General features: G+C 44.7%; 1 protein-coding gene across 2 annotated transcripts in view; it reads left to right on the top strand.

The window, feature by feature from the left end:
* Nucleotides 1-1,708: 1,708 nt before the first annotated feature.
* MTMR6 (myotubularin related protein 6) overlaps nt 1,709-16,730 on the top strand; it is a 35,869-nt gene continuing 20,847 nt past the window's right edge. For both annotated transcript variants that reach the window (XM_084767616.1, XM_084767615.1), the window contains exons 1-2: nt 1,709-1,867; nt 14,376-14,492. In XM_084767616.1, coding sequence (XP_084623742.1) covers nt 1,844-1,867; nt 14,376-14,492 — 141 coding nt within the window. In that variant the 5' untranslated portion in view covers nt 1,709-1,843. The remainder of the gene's footprint in view (nt 1,868-14,375; nt 14,493-16,730) is intronic.

The raw sequence follows: 16,730 nt of genomic DNA, 5'->3' as shown, positions 1-16,730 counted from the left end.
TTTTTTAAAAACTTTTCTCTCATGACTCCTTTTTGGCAGAAAAGTTTCTATTTGCCCTTAGTTACATAGATATACAAAATAGGTGTACAAGTCAAACATTTGCTGATAGTAATTTGCTTGGTTTTTTTTGTTTTTTGTTTTTTGTTTTTGTTTTGTTTTTACAGTCTCACTATGTAGATCAGTATGCCCTGAAATTTACAGAGAACCACCTGCCCCTGCCTCTGGAATGCTGGGATTAAAGGCGTGCCCCAACACACCAGGTTAATCTATTTTTCAAAGCAATTCTTTTGTAAACACGCATCCTTATTACTTATTAATGACTAATGCAGAGATGGCTATGTTTTTCCAATACAGTTCAATCCAAAGATGCACTAATTTGATAAATGCTAAGGAATGATAACAGGACAATATGAAAAGTCTCATTTTCTGTAATTCAGTTGCTCTTTCTATAAGAGTAGAAAAAATTGCACAAACTGTAAAAAAAAAACCACAATTCCTAACATACAATAGATGAAATCTGAGCTGAGGGAGTTCACCAGCAGTTACTGGCATGAACAGAGCAAAGTGCACCTGCAGAGGGTTGAGAACCAAAGCTGAAGAGAAGCAATGCCAGAGGCAGCCTGTACCCGTTAGATTGATCGCACATTCAGTTGTTAATTAAGTTTGGATCAGCTACTAGCCCCCAGGGTTACCATGAACAGTTTTTTTGTTTCTTTAGATTTACTTATTGTACATGGGTGCAGAGAGCATCAGGTAATATTATAGATGGTTGTGAACCACCTTGTAGTTGCTGGGAATTGAACTCAGGATCTCTGGAAGAGCTGGCGGTGCCCTTAACCACTGAGCCATCTCTCCAGCGTCGCCATGCACAGTTTTCAAAGTTGTTTTAATTGAAGAAGGCAGCTAGAGAAACAGGGAGAGAACACAACAGCAGAAGTAAAAATGCACATCCCCAGCCTTTTTATTTTTATTTTTACGGAAAACAAACATCAGGAAACTTTCCAATAAGAATGTAATGGATAAGCCATCTCTCCAGCACTGACAAATGTCTTTCAAATAAAAAAAGAAGCCGGGCGTGGTGGCACTCGCCTTTAATCCCAGTACTCAGGAGGCAGAGGCAGGTGGATGGCTGAGAGTTCAAGGCCAGCCTGGTTGACAGTGTGAGTCTAGGTCAGCCAAGGCTACACAGAAAAACTTTGTCTCGAAAAACTAAAAAAGCAAAAACAAAAAGAAAACAAAAACAAAAACCCAATAAAGAAGACATTCGTGTAGCATCCCAAAACAAAGGCAAGTCTTATCTACAAATCTGCAAGTGTTATATCCTGACACTTGGTCACAAAGACCATATAAGTCCTCAGACTTAATACTAATAATCATAATAGATTTGAACAGTTCATAACACCAGCCCAGCGCCCCATGGGTTTCTAAATTGATTTAAACTGGCATGGTAATGAAGTTCAGAGACATTCGGTCTCTCCCTCACCGGCGAATTACTTTTGGTCGGCTTGAGAGGTTAGAACCTGGTCCCTGGATGGCTGAACTCAGGAGTCGGCCTGGTCGGCCTTGGCAATGCCAGTCCTCCACCAAAGAGGGCGCTGTAGACTCGGCCATGGGTGCGACCCGCGACGCTCTGCCCGCAGTCAGAATCTCCACTCTGTGGCTGGGGTTTGCGGAAGTGTTTCTAGGCGACCGCGCTCCCAGACGACGCCTGCGCAGGGGCCGCCGCCGGCAGGCTGGCTGACGCTGGCGGGTAGAGGGAGTTCCTGGGGGTGGCTGTCACCGCCCCGTTTTTCTCCCTATGGTGTTCTCCTGAGGCCAAGCACCCTGCGGGCGTCGCTCTGGGATGGAGCACATCCGGACGACCAAGGTAGTCCTCGCGGCCGCCGGGGTCCATCTGGCAGAGGCAGGCGGACTGTTTGGGGGGGGGGGGGGGGACTTGCGGGGCCTCCGCTGCCGGCCGGCAGTTTGGGGGTGCGGAGGCCGTGCGGACGGCGCAGGCGCCTTGGCAGGAGGCGCTTGGGGAGTCGGCAGACAGTGGCCGCCCAGCGAGCTCCGCGCTCCTGGTCAAGATTGGGGCTGTTTTTACTCTAGGGGCTTCTGGCCGACCGCCACCTGACTCGCTGGGAGCCGGGTGGGTCCCGCACCGTCAGTACTGCGCGGTGTGAACTTGCCCTGCTCTGGTTCAAGTGCCCCGCCCGCGGATTCGCGGTGCTAATGTTAGAGCATCCCTGGCTCTAACTCACTTTCCTAGTCCTCTTGTGCTTCCAACTTGAAGTGTTGGGAGCCAGCTTGACAGCAGTTACGCAGAAGTGGAAAGGCTGTGTCATATTGTAAGAGGTCCATAGAACTTCCCCATAACTGAGCTTGCTTGTCAAGTCCGTGCTTAATGTTTCTGTGTGAAAGGAATTCAGAGAATGAACGCATATATATTATATACATATGTATGTATGTATATGTATTATATACATATATATTATATATAGGAGATTTTTATCTCAAGTTTAAAAACTGAAATGACACCGGACTATTACTAACAAGGCATTAGCCAAACTTCAGCTTCAGAAGGGACCAAAACAGAAACGGAGATCAAAAGGCCTGAATAACATTTTAAGATGGAAAACAACTCTTCTGGCTTTGCCAAAGCTGTAAAAGTGATTTGCTGCCTGTCCTAAAGGTCTTAAAGCTACAGATCATTTGGAAGCAAGTTGAAATGTCTTCACTGTTCTGTAAAATGTTTCACAGTTCTTTATGTTAGGGATAACAGATTTTTGTTAGGATTTATTTTGGGATTTGCCTATACTATTTGTACTAGAATTGTAGATGCTGAAAATCTAACTCCTTTTCCAAGATTTTTGTTTTTGAGACAGGGTTTCTTTGTGTAGCTCTGGCTGTCTCTGTAGATCAGGCTCGCCTGCTTCCTGAGTGCTGGGATTAAAGGTGTGCACCCAGCAGGTTTTTTTTTTCTTTAGAGAGAAGGAAAATAAAATAATCAGAGAATTTAAGTTGCTGACATTTAAAATTTGAAAATGGGAGGGTGATTATATATCCAGCAGAAAGCAAGAGGAGAGTGAGCATGGGAGCTAGTTCCTGTCAGGCTCACAGGGCCCTAACAGCTGTTGGCTCAGAAACTGCCTTCTACTCAGAACCTCATTCTAATTCTCATTTGCTTGCTGCAGTAAATCAATCTCTCTCTCTCTCTCTCTCTCTCTCTCTCTCTCTCTCTCTCTCTCTCTCTCTCACACACACACACACACACACACAGTGCAAGTGAACTGAATCCAGTATTCCTTCATTATTTAAAGACTTCCCTCCTTCAATTTATGATTAATTGATAAATATCTCTGGCTTTGGGGGTGGGGTGGGGTTAGGACTGCAGCTCTTAGAACCTTGAAGAAGATTGTTCTTGACTCAGCCTTACTTTTCATGGTGAGCCCATGCTGGAAATAGGTAAGGCAGCTTATTGCTGTTTTTAGGTAAGATCTCGTCATTTTCTTTTTTCTTTTAACTTTTTAATTTCATGTGCTTTGATGTGAGGGTGTCAGATCCTCTGGAACTGAAGTTACAGACAGTCTTGAGCGGCCATGTGGGTGCTGGGGATTGAACGTGGTACTCTGGAAGAGCAGCCAGTGCTCCTAACCACTGAGCCATCTCTCCAGCCCCTAAGTAAGATTTACCTCTCCCCACCCCCATCCCCCGTCCCCCGACAGGATTTCTCTGTGTATCCTTGGCTGTTCTGGACTTGCTTTGTAGACCAGGCTGGCCCCTGAGGGCTGGGATTACAGGCGTGTCTTTCTAAAGGTTCAGCGATTTCCAGCCGGGTTGCTACTGAAGTTGCTGCTTTGAGGAAGCTCTGTATTGCTGTGGCATTGAATCATTTCTCTGGAATAGTCTTAAATGGGTGTGTATAGACTACAGTGAGACGTTGGAGTTTTGCTAGGTACTAGTATGTACACACTTGACTGACACTGAGCATACCACAGCAAGCTCACCACGAACCCCATGATGTATTCTGATAATTGTTATCTAGCCCGTACTGCTTCCTTAAATTACGGTTTGGAAAAAGAGCATAGTAGCCAATTTTTTGTTTTTATTATGTATAATCTTCATCTAGACATTTAATTTGCAGCCAAAAAAAAGTTGTGTTTCAAATTGCTGCTTAAACCATGTGTAGTTTAGTTAGTACACTCAGGGTTGTTTGTAGGGCTGTCAAGATGGCTCAGTGTGGGTAAAGGTGCCTGATGCCAAACCTGACAACCCATGTGGTGGAAGCAAAGAACCAACTGCCAAAAGTGGCCTATCGCCCTCCACACAGGTTTGTTGGCCTGCGCATACACACCCGACCCCTCAAGGAAAAGTAATAAACATTTTTAAATTAACTATAATGCTGTATGACTGTTCAATGATTTTTTAAAATGTTGTTTAACAGCTGTTTTTGAAAAGGAATAATTACCTTCTGTTAGGCAGTTGCATCAGTGGACACACTTATGTAATGCTGTGATAATTTCAGTGTTCACATTTTACATATGTGTTAATTCATTAGATGTTATCACTGTGATGGTTACTTTCAGTTGTCAACTTGCCAAATGTAGTCACTTGGGAAGGGAGTCCCAGTGAGGGACTGGCTGGATCACATTGACCTGGGAGCATGCTTGTGAGGATTTTGTTTTTTGTTTTTTAAACTGGGTTGGAGTGGGACAGTCTATCCTGATGTGAGCAACACCATCATGTGGTCTGGGTTCTGAGTGTATAAAAGTAGAGAAAGCAAGGGGCCGGCACTCATGCATTTATTCTCTCTTTGCCCTTGACTGTGGTTGTATCAGGCTTTCTCAAGCCCCACAGTGGTGTGTTGTGACCTGAGACTTTAAGCCAAACAGATCCTTGCTTTATGTCAGAGTATGTTATCACAGCAACCAAAATGGAACTAGAGCTCTCACTGATTTAAAAATGAACCCTGCCAGTGGTTTTAGATTTTCCATTTATAGGCGAGGAAGAAATTGGTGGGTTTGAATGACTTGCCAGATTAGCCACGCATGGCAGTTAGAATTTAACCTAATGTCTAACTCCAAAAACTAGGTATGCTTTTCCCAGCATGAATAGATAATTGTAATGAAATTGTTAAGTTTAGGAAATAATAGTAACTAAGCTGAGCGTGGCTGTGCGTACCTGTAATCTCAGCACTCTGGGAGACAGAGGCAGGCGGATCTCTGTGAGTTCGAGGCCAGCCTGGTCTACAAAATGAGTCCGGGGCAGCCAAGGCTACACAGAGAAACCCTATCTCAAAAAACCAGAAAGAAAGAACCAATGAAAAGGTCTTTCCTTCTCTGCATTTCTCATAAGTAGTAGTTATATATTCTTGCTTTTGTACTGGTCCGCTATTAGAGATCAGTGTTTTACCTGAGTACTAATTAACTTTCTAGCTCCAGTGTCTCCTGACATTGCTCCTCCAGTGCTGGGGACACAGACACATGTGACCTTGGCCAGCTTTTTACATGGGTGCTGGGGATTCAAACCCAGGTCCCTGTTTTCACAGAACAAATACTCTTGACCACTGAGCTATCTCTCCAACCTTGAGACGTTAAAGACTTTTGTTTGTTTGTTTGTTTTAGTTGTTATTAGTTTTATTTGTTTTATGTATGGGTGCTTGCTCCTTCCATCATGTGTGGGTCTAGAAATTGGACTAAGGTGGTCAGACTTGCATAGATGCAAGCATCTTTACTGCTCACCCTTGAATTTGCCTTTTAAACACCATGTGCTCTTTTCCTTTCTCTTTTTGAGCTTAGACAGTTAAAATGAGGACTAGCAAGCCTCAAGCTGCCTTACCGGATAATTGTAGGAATTTTTTGCAAACATTTATTTCATTTATTTGACTATTTTATTGCCTCTATTTATAGGGCACACAGGGCACAGTACTTGGCATCAGTTTCCTAACCTGTTCCTTTCTTAGGGATAGTTGCTTTTATTTTGCAGGTGAGGGACTGAGACCCAGATATGTTAACCTTGAGTTAATAGCCATGTATGTGCTTTGGTGCCCAAGGAGGCCAGAAGAGGGCCAGATTCCCTGGAACTGGAGTTGCTGATGGTTGTTAGATGTCACTGGGTGCTGGGCGCTGACCTTGGGTCTTCTATAAGAGGAACAAGTGCACTTAACCAGTGACCCATCTCCCTAGCCACCCCCCCCCCCATTTTTGGGTCTAAAGATTGATTTTCATGTGTCTGAGTGTTTGTCATGCACGGATGTATGTGTGCCACATGCATGCCTGGTCAGACGAAGCCGTTCCCCCTCATGAACCTGGAGGCATGGATGAGTGTGGGCCACCATGTGGCTGCTGAGACGCAAACCTAGGTCCTCTCTAGGGCAGCAAGTGCTCTTAGCCACCGAGCCAGTTCTTCAGCCCCTGAGATCTTAGGTTTGGAGGCATACTTGAACACTTGCCCAGGCAGGACACCGTTTGGGCCTTCATTAGTACAGTCCCACGTTACAGGTGAGAAACCTGCAGTTTGTCAAGATGAAATCACTTGGCCTGTCTCTGTAGCTGACTGGGAACTAATCACTGGCTCACTGGTTGCTGGGGGGAGCTGGGTTCTGGGATCGAGGTTTTTCTGATACAAAGCCTCTTTCTTTACTACCTCACTCCCCTGCCTAACAGACTAGTTCTCTAGTGAAGAGGTTGGAGTGTGGAGGAGGGCTCTGTGAATGGGAGTGGAGACGAAGAGATGGAGGAGAGAGAGCAGGTGGTCAGGTTCTGTGGAGTGACCAGCTAGCCATGAGTGCTGAGCTAGGGGGAGAGAAACCCGTGTGAGGTCTCAGTAATCACTGGATGTCTTTGTTAGGGTGAGCTTATGTAAGGGATGCTCTGCGACTCCGCAGAAAGAGAGGGGATGGAAGGGCCTGGGGACCTGCAGAAAGGAGCATGCAGAAGTCAAGGCTCCGAGCAGGAAAAGGAGGAATAAACCGGAAGCTGTGAGTCAGGGGACAGAGAGTGTTCTTCTCGCCCGAATTCCCTCTGTGCCCACTGTGCCCCTCTTTGCCTTCTGCTCGGGCCAGGCACCGTTGTTCATACTAGGAGACGAGGCAGAGAGCGGTGAACTAGACAGACAAACACTGCTTTGAGAAAATGTGTTTTGTAGTCAAGCGAAACACCAATAAATAGAGTGGGTGGCTGGGCCTGCACTGTGCTAGATGGTGGTAAATGCTGAGAGAGCAAGTGAAGCAAGCGGGGACGCTGAAGACGACCAGGGTGCCATCGAGGGACAGCACAAAGCGATGAGTTAATGCGGAACTGTTGAGAGGAAGGGGGTTCCCAACAGGGGACATTCCCCTTTTCAGGCCTAGTAGCTAAGAACTATCCAGAAAGCTAGAACAGAGTGGGTAAAGGAGATACCTGGAGAATATTAAAATTGAGAGATGAGCAAGTAACTGCAGACTTCGGAAGGCCACTGTAAAACCTTTTTAACTTTTAAAAGTGTGTGTGTGTGTGTGTGAGAGAGAGAGAGAGAGAGAGAGAGAGAGAGAGAGAGAGAGAGACACATGTGCACTTTAGTGTATGTGTAGTGGTCAGAGGACAGCTTACTGGAGGTGGCTCTTGACCCTCATGGGTCCTGGGCATTGAACTCAGGACATAAGGCGTGACAACAAGTGCTTTTACCAATGGAGCCGTTAGCTGCCTTTGTAAGTCTTTGTTTTCACTCTGAGACAGGAAGCTCTGTGCTCAACATGGCAAGTTCCCCCTGGATTTATGATCCAAGAACACTCTTTTTCCCTCTTAGGAAGTGCATAATCCTTCGCTGATAACGTAAGCTGCCAGATGTCCTAGCAACTGAGCACACAGGCTGGAAGAGTCAGCGCCCTGCATCACTGTCTGCCTCATGCATGCCAGCATAATGTCCTCCTCCTTTCCCACAGCCAGCTCTTCACAGGGTGTCTGTAGAAGTAGCTGGCTAGAGAGAGGGGCGCAAGAAGCCCCGCTCACACCCTAACATAACTGTGGGATAAGTGCAGTTCTTCATCACAGAGGGTTGCTTAGCCTCCTCTGCCTGTCACAGAGAGGAAAAAACAGGTGTCTGAACTTCTTACGCTGTAATTTTTTGTGCGTATGATGGCCTGTGTTTGTTTCATTTCCAATGTCTTAATCAGTTGAAGTGTGAATTTCTCCTGTAGGCCCTTTGGGTACCTTTGGTTGGCTACAGTTCAGTTATGTAACCTCGGTTGGCACTTAACACGCCTCGACACGGTGACTACACCTTCCAGTTTCTTTCTTCTTGCCCCATTGTTTTTTATCCTTTTGTCATTTATCTCTTCCCCATTTACTTTTTCTTTCTAAGACTCCTGATGCCAGCTGGCCATGGTAGTGCACACCTTTAATCTGAGCATTTAAAGTGGCAGAGGCAGGTGCATCTCTGTGAGTTCAAGGCCAACCAGGCCAACAGACTGAGTTCTAGGACAGCCAAGGCTACACAGAGAAACAAACAATCGAAACAGAATCCTGATGCTGGGTTTTTGGTTTGTTTGGTTTTGGTTTTTTGTTTTCTTTTGGTTTTTTTGGTGCCTCAGTGGTAGTGACCTAAAATAGTTGCTTCCAAAACAGGCACCTAAAAATATCCCTAAGAAAAGTCTGGTCTCTTCTCCCAGGTGAAGGGAAATAGGAAGGAGCATCTGGGCTCTAGTCTCACTTTCAATCCGTATGCTGATGATGGTAGCAAAGAAAGGGATGCGCTTTTATTTTTTTGGAGGGGATTTGCAATAAAGGGCAAAATAATGAGCGTGCTTTCCACCAACCACTCACGTTCTCTGGAACTTTAAGCAGAAGTGAATGCTTTAGTTTAACTTCATCCACGTGCTAAGACGCTGCAGAAGCTGTTGGCTATATGTAATGGTTTTGGCTATTGTGTCTCCTTGGTTTGATGTAACCAAGGTACTAAAGTAGTGATTAACTCTCTGTGGAGTGTACTACAGACTGCCTTTTCTGACTCACTTTCCCTTATCTCCGCCCAGTCTGACAGGCCAACAATAAGGAATAAACAGTATCCTTCCATTTCTGATTCTTTCCCATCTGTGTTACTAGACTAGACCGGGCTTCCTCTCTGCCCTGCTTACTGCAGGCCCGTTGTCTCTCCCAGCCACACCTGTGCTGTTTCTTCTCCCTGATGGTTACCCCTACCCAGCCCAGCATTTTCTCTCCATGTTGACACTGGAGTGCTGCTGTCGGTACCTATCACGGACTACCGTGTTCCATCACAGAAAAAATGCTGTTGTGTCTGCTGCACCAAGAATTCTGTTTTCTCTGATTACTCTCAGAGAAGGGAGGTGCTTTAATTCTTGCTCTCAACAGTATGTATTAGAGAAAGTTTATTTTACAGCTTTATAATGCATTAAGTACTACATTGGCTTTTTAAAAACAAATTATTTTGTGTGGAGGTGGGGCGGGGGGATGAGGGAAAAGTGCTATGGTACACATGTGCCCTGGCACACATGTGCAGGTCAAAGGGCTACTGTGTCAGTTTGCTCCTTCCGTCATATGTGGCTTAGAAATTGGACTCAGGTGGTCAGCTTGGGTAGATGCAAGGCATCTTTACTTGCTGGCCCATCTTGCTGGCCCTTGAATTTACTTTTTAAACACTGTGTACACTTTTTCTTTCTCTTTTTGAACTTAGATAGTTAAAAAAAAAAAAAAAAACTAGTAAGCCTCAGGCTCCCTTACCAGATAACTGTAGTAATTTTTACAAACACTCATTTCATTTGTTTGAGTATTTTATTGCCTCTTTTTATAGGGCACACAGGGCACAGCATTGGCATTCATTATGTAACCTGTTTCTCTCTTGGGGATAGTTGCTTTTATTTTACAGGTGAGGGAATGAGACCCAGATACATTAACCTTGAGTTAATAGCCAACAGATTTTTACTGAGAGAACTAGTAAATGCCCTTTGCTTAATACTGTGTATTTATGTACACGTTCAAGGACTTGGAGTGAGTGAGTGTGCATGTCTGTGTGTGCATGTTTTAAAGATCCAACATTATAATAAATCATTTAAAAGGTGGGAGAATTAGACATGTCAAGCCTTAAGTGTGTAGGGAAAGACTCTAAAGGTAGACAGGGAAGCCAGCTTGTGTGAGTTGAGGAGGAGCAGGAGGAGAATTCAGATGAAGACGCAGAAGGAAAGTTGTTGCGTAAGAGTGAACAGAACTTCCTGATCCTGCCTTGCTTTCCACTCCTCTGCCACTGGTGGAGTTGAGGTGAGGCTTTGCACAGCTGGACCTTCCCTCTTGAAGGGGGCCAACTAAATCTGAAGGTCTAACTTTGAGGGCAGGAAATAAGCATGTAGATTCTTAAGAGTATTTTCAACTGGGATTTTCCACCTTGATGCAGACCTGTAAGAGATCTATAGTTCTCTGTTGTGCTCTGAGAAGACCCTTGTAAAGTATCTGAGGGTTCTCTAAAACAAGAGAATTTTTCTCCAATTGGGTAACGACGTGGGGGCAGAGAGCTGGAGTTGCCAGTAAGAATTGTATTGCCAAAGTAAATAGGTGGAGGGATGGATGGCCTGATAGACAGTGCGCAAGTGCAGCGGTAACTGTTTCCTAGGAGTTTCCTACGTGGCTCATAATGCATTACTGAATGAATAGTTGCTAGTCAGCATGAGAAATAACAGGATAACGAGATAAAGAAGGATCCTATTTTATAAATCCCTTTAATGATTTTAGCAAGGGACCACTGGTATACTGTGGTCATCTTTCAGTTGTTCTGTTTTTGTTTTTTCCTTATGGGAAGTAAGTTCTCCTTGGCAGTTTATTTGAGGTGGGTAAACATCCATTGTCTCAAACAGTATTCTAGCCACCTGGAGGGATTCAGAAAGAAAAAGAGACGACACAGTGGTTGTCCAGAGATGCGTGCTAGTTTTCAGTGGGAGCGGCTGACACTTGAATGGGCAACTAGCTTGGAGTAGGTGAGTCAAGAAGTCAGAGGATGATTCCCAGTGCTGGCGACTTGATGTTTATGGCGTAAGTCACGTATGGAATGCAGAATAAGGGAAGGGGGAAATCAGCAAGTCATGACTCTTCAGACGTCCAAGTGCAGACAGCATAATACCTGGCTAAGTGTTCCAGGTCAGGGTTCAGACACACAAGGCTGGAAGTGCTGTCCTGGTTCTAGCTGTGCTAGTTAGTTGTATGGGGTAGTAAGTCCCCACTGGGGTTGTGAAAATGAAAATAATTAGTGTGTGTCAAGCATTTATCATAATACTGTGTCAGGAAATGTTCTTTTTTTTAAATTTATTTTTTTCTCCTTTATTAATTTATTCTTGTTACATCTCAATGGTTATCCCATCCTTTGTATCCTCCCATTCTTCCCTCCTTCCCATTTTCCCCTTATTCCCCTCCCCTATGACTGTTCCTGAGGGGGATTACCTCCCCCTGTATATGCTCATAGGGTATCAAGTCTCTTCTTGGTAACCTGCTGTCCTTCCTCTGAGTGCCACCAGGCCTCCCCCTCCAGGGGACATGGTCAAAGGTGAGACACCAGAGTATGTGAGAAAGTAATATCCCACTCTCCACTCTACTGTGTCCCTCAATAGAAGAATGGATAAAGAAACTGTGGTACATATACACTATGGAATACTATTCAGCTATTAAAAACAAGGAATTCCTGAAATTTGTGGATAAATGGATTGAGCTAGAAATGATCATAATGAGTGAGTTAACCCAGAAGCAGAAAGACTCAAATGGGAAATGTAAGGACTGGGAGAGTTCAGTCAGAGTTTGGGGAGTCATTAGCAGATAGGCTGAAGTGATGATGGTGAATAGGATTCATATAGAGAGTGGAACCTTAGCTACCCAAGATGAGGCGTACCTACACTGCCTCAACCGCAGTCTCAGGAGCCTCCAGCAAGAGGGTGAGAAGGTCCAAAGTGCCCTGGCTATGTAGCAAATCTACCCCCTGCCTCCCCTCCCCAAAAGGAGAATGGCCCCTTGAACAGAAGTGATAGTGAACAGCAGATGAGTCCTCATCTGGGCGTGGATGATGCTTCCTATCTTTTTTCCTGTTTTTTGAGACTGGCTCTCAATGTGCTAGAGATGCATGCTTTGCTTCCCTGCCTTGGCACCACAGGAGGCCAGTGCAGCATAGACGAAGTCTGTACTGGGGAGCGCAGAGCTGTGAGGGACTAGGAGTGAGACCTGGAATAAAAAGTGTGAGACTGTCTCCCATACAGTCAAGCTTGCAAGTAACTGTACTTTCTAGGGAAACAGACATCACATCTTGAGGCTTGGATGAAAAGCGCTTACCGTCTTTTAAGGATTTACAAACCACGAAGCTTCACATGGACTTCCTTTTAAAGCCGACTTCCTGTTTATTCATGGCCCCACCCTTTAAAGCCCTTTTTAATTTTTTTCCAAGGAGCTCTTTAAAGTACTACATATCGCTGATGCCTTCAGTGGTGTTGAAACTTCTCCATAACCCTTAGCTCCATACATGTTCACTACTGGGCTTGGTAAAGTAAGGGAGAGCTTGCTGTCTAGTCACTGTGCTTGCTTGGCTGTGTCCCGGTCCAGCCAAGTTTTGACATGGAGAGGAATGGGCAGTAAGTAGTTGGTCCTGTTTGGGTTTTTGTTTTTCTTTTTCTTCTTTCTTTCTTTCTTTCTTTCTTTCTTTCTTTCTTTTTTTTTGAGTCAGGGTTTCTCTATGTAGCCCTGTAGCCTTGACATTAAAATTTTAAAGCTGTAGTCTCCCAACCAGCCTTGATCTCACTCTGTATTTTATGACAGCATTCCCCCCCTCTTTCTCTCTCTCTCTCTCTCCCTCCCTCCTTTCCTCCCTCCCTTCACCACCTCCCCCCTCTCTCTCTTCTTCCCTCCCCTCCCCCCTCTCTCTTTCTCCTTTCCTGTCTCTGTGTGTGTTAGTATTAATGCAAGTTAACTTGCTGAGACCTGCCTTAGGAGGTGGGGCATCAGTGTGTCTAGGAGAAGGCTCACTACTGGTCTGAGCAGAAGACAGCCTTGTAGGAGAGCAGGAGCCAGTGCTGGCTGCATAGCGGCCGTGTTGGTGCAGCAGCGAGTGGAATACAGAGCAGCCAGTGAGCTTACAAACAGTGGCTTCCTGCTTTAATTTTCCCAGTAGTGGACTCCTAGAATTGACTGCTTGATTTTCCACTTAAGACAAAATTGGATGGTGTTTTGTGGCAAAACTTCTTGGGAGGTACTACACACATCGCTGCTCACCCCAGATAGGGAGCCCACAACAGAACAAAGTCCAGCTGGGTGAACTGTGAGTTTTATAGGCGTTACTTACAGGAATATGGGTGAGGAGTTACCTAGAGAATCCCACATGACTCCAAGACAGCTGCAGCGCCAAGCCCACCCCAGCGCGGGTCACACTGCACAAAAGCTGGGAACCTGGCCCACACAGCACAGTTGCAGGCAGCTCAACATGTTGGAGAAAGTGACTTGGAGGCGCTAAACCTTTTGGAGGTTGCCCAGCTGGGTTCTGGCCTCTGCTTCTTGCAGGTAGCAGGTCTGTCGTCAGTCTTCGCAGTTTGCCTTGCCAGAGAGTGACTCTTAGCCCCTTTATTGCCCACTGTGGGAGGGAGGGGCCTGGAGAACCTGGCCCTGAAGCTGTTTTGAGTTGTTTACCTTCCAGATTAAGAAGCTTCCCTGTATATGGAAGGTTTCAGTCTCAGAGGAAACTGCTACACAGCAGGTGCTAGGTGCTCTCTTTGGCAGCACATACAATAACATGGGCTTTTAGATGGATGGCGCCCTCACACTGCACTCCGCGCTCCTTGTACACTAGTGTTGGTGTTTCTTAAAATCTTCCCTAGGTCACACTGTCATCTAAATATCTGTGTTCCTTCAAGAGACAAATGAAATTTTACCCTGAATATTAAGTAACGTCTTGTATTTTGAGACAAACTGGTAATGATGCGTGTAGCTCCTGGGGTTAGAAACTATGTATACTGCTGTCCTGGTTGGCCTTACCTGTCCACCTAACTCAGCCTAGGGTTATCTGAGAGAAGCCTCAGCAGAGGGATGGCCTCACTTAGATGGGCCTGTAAAGATTGTCTCGATTACTGATTGCTGTAGGAGAAGCCAGCACCTGGTGCTGTGGGCAGCACCATTCCTTGGGCAGATGGTGCCGGGCTCTGTAAGCATGCCGGCTAAGCATGCGCTGTGAGCAAGCGAGCAATCCCCAGACTGAGCAGCAGGCAGCGCTCCTCCATGGCCTCTGCTTCAGGGTTCTGCCCTGACTTCCCTCAGTGACGGCCAAACAAACCTATCCCTCCCCTGAGTGGATTTTGGCCAGAATGTTTTCTGGCCAAAAAAAAAAAAAAAAAAAAAAAAAAAAAACTCCTTTTGAAATGAAAATAACATCTTTTTCTTCCTTAGGTTGAACAAGTAAAGTTACTTGACCGGTTTAGTACCAACAACAAGTCACTGACCGGAACACTGTATCTGACAGCCACACATCTGTTGTTCATTGACGCTCAGCAAAAGGAAACCTGGGTAAGGTGCACTGTCTCCCTGCAGTAACAGGGGACTGCTTACTTAATCGCTGCCTATTTATCTCAGCCAACTTTTTTTTGTTAGGTTTGCTTTTTGTTTGTTTGTTCATTTGTTTTGTTTTGGACAGAGTCTTGCTATATATATAGCCCGGGCTGGCCTTAAACTTGCTATCATCTTCTGGAGAGCTGGGATTACAGGCATGTGTAACTAACTGCTCATAGATCAATCAAACTGTTTTCTGTTTTCAAGTGACTCCTCCTTTCTGTGAATCTATACCATTTGTAATATGGAATTATATAGAATACCAGACATTATTGGTTGGTTGGTTGGTTTTTTGAGATAGGGTTTCTCTGTGTAGCCTTGGCTGTCCTGGACTCACTCTGTAGACCAGGATGGCCTCCAACTCCCAGTGATCTGCCTGTCTCTGCCTCCCAAGTGCTGGAATTAAAGGCATGCGCCACCATAGGCAGCCCCCCAATTTTTTTTTTTGACCTTGTAAAAACTTAGAGAATGCCTCTTTGTTCCTGTGGTAGTTTCTTTTAAAGTCTGGATAATGTTTGTGCATATTAGCAATCATATGGATTGCACAGTATATTCCCTAGCATTTTAATGCCAAGTTACAATTAAGGGAATTTTTTTTAATTGTAAACATTGCAGTATACTTATACAAGTATTTTGCATATATGTCCAAATATGCATTGCAGGCATACGTTTAAGTACATTTAAAAGTGTGTGTGTGCAGAGGGAATGCAGTGGATACTGCAACAGCATGCTACGTTTGAACTGTATAGGTCCACTCATTCGATGAATCTTTTTCTTTTTAAGATTTATTATTCTTATGGATATGCATGGATTTCTGTGTAGGAGTGCGTGCGTGCATGAATTCAGGTGCCCATGGAGTACAGAAGAGGGCAGTGGGTTTCTGAACAGGTGGTTGTGAGCCGCTTGACATAGGTGTTGGGAACTACACTCAGGTCCTCTGCAGGAGGACATGCCCTTAACTGCTAAGCCATGTCCCCAGCTCCTCCTCCTCCTCCTCCTCTTCTTCTTCTTTTAAGATTACAATTTGAAAAAAGAACTTACAGATAAACAACGTAGCGTAACAGTAGTACATAAATTAAGAAAAAGTTAAATATGCCATGGGTGCATTAAATATATGATCATTTTGTTGTTTACTGTTATAAAATATAAACATTTATTTGTACAGATTTATCAGAATTTACATATAGACACACAAGGTATAGATGGTACTATTTGGAGTTAGCATACTACTATACTACTGAAATAATTTGTTATTATTTATATAATAATACTGTATATATGCACATATATAATATACTTCTTTTAATATTGCCAAAAGATCAACTGCTGCAGGGATCTGCTTAAAATGCTGTGGGCTGCTCATCATCAAATCATGAACAGATCCTGTTTGTTTCTCTAGGAAATTGCATAGTACAATAAAAAGTGATATTCCAGGGGCCCCATGTATTTTCACTGTGTCTAATGTATAACATAAGATATGTTAATTGTTATGTTACTGTAAATATGTGTAGTCAGTGGATTATTAGCTGTGAAGTGTCAGGAGAACCAAAAGGAAGCTTGAGATGAAGGTGTTGATGTCCCCAAATCCTGTGATGTTGAAGAGTCAACTCCACAAGCATCTTGTGTGTATTTCTTTCTAAATATGTGCTGGGAAGCCAGGTGCAGTGAAATCCCAGCCTCTAATCCCAGCACTCGGGAGGCAGAGGCAGGCAGATCTCTGTGAGTTTAGGGCCAGCCTGGTCTACAACAGTGAGTCCAGGACAGCTAGAGCTACACAGAGAAACTGTCTCCAAAAAACACAAAACAAAACAAAAATGTGCTGGGATTTGTCTTGGACGTTTTCCTGGAATAAAAAGACATTGCTGTGTCTTGTAGAGATACATGTTTAAACTTTCATATTATTCCTTCATGATGGTTGTTTCAGTCAGTGGAACGTCATGTTTTCCTGTGCTTCAGCAACACTGGCGTGGCCACCTTAAAGATACCTGCCTGTCTAATTCAGATGAGCCACTGATGTGTTGTTAACTTGCTGAGTACAGATTGTCCACACATCAGTTCTTAATCCATCTGTGAGAGACTTAAGTGGATGGCATGGCATGGGGACTTGGTACCATTTGTTGGCTGCTTCCTTCTTTTGTTGCTAGACCCAACTCTTTCACAGTAAAGCTTCCGTGTACTCGGGGGATGCTGTTGATC

This window comes from Acomys minous, assembly GCF_964271855.1.
Source record: "Acomys minous genome assembly, chromosome: 18".
NCBI classification, from domain to species: domain Eukaryota; kingdom Metazoa; phylum Chordata; class Mammalia; order Rodentia; family Muridae; genus Acomys; species Acomys minous.
This window is presented reverse-complemented; position numbering and strand designations above follow the sequence as displayed.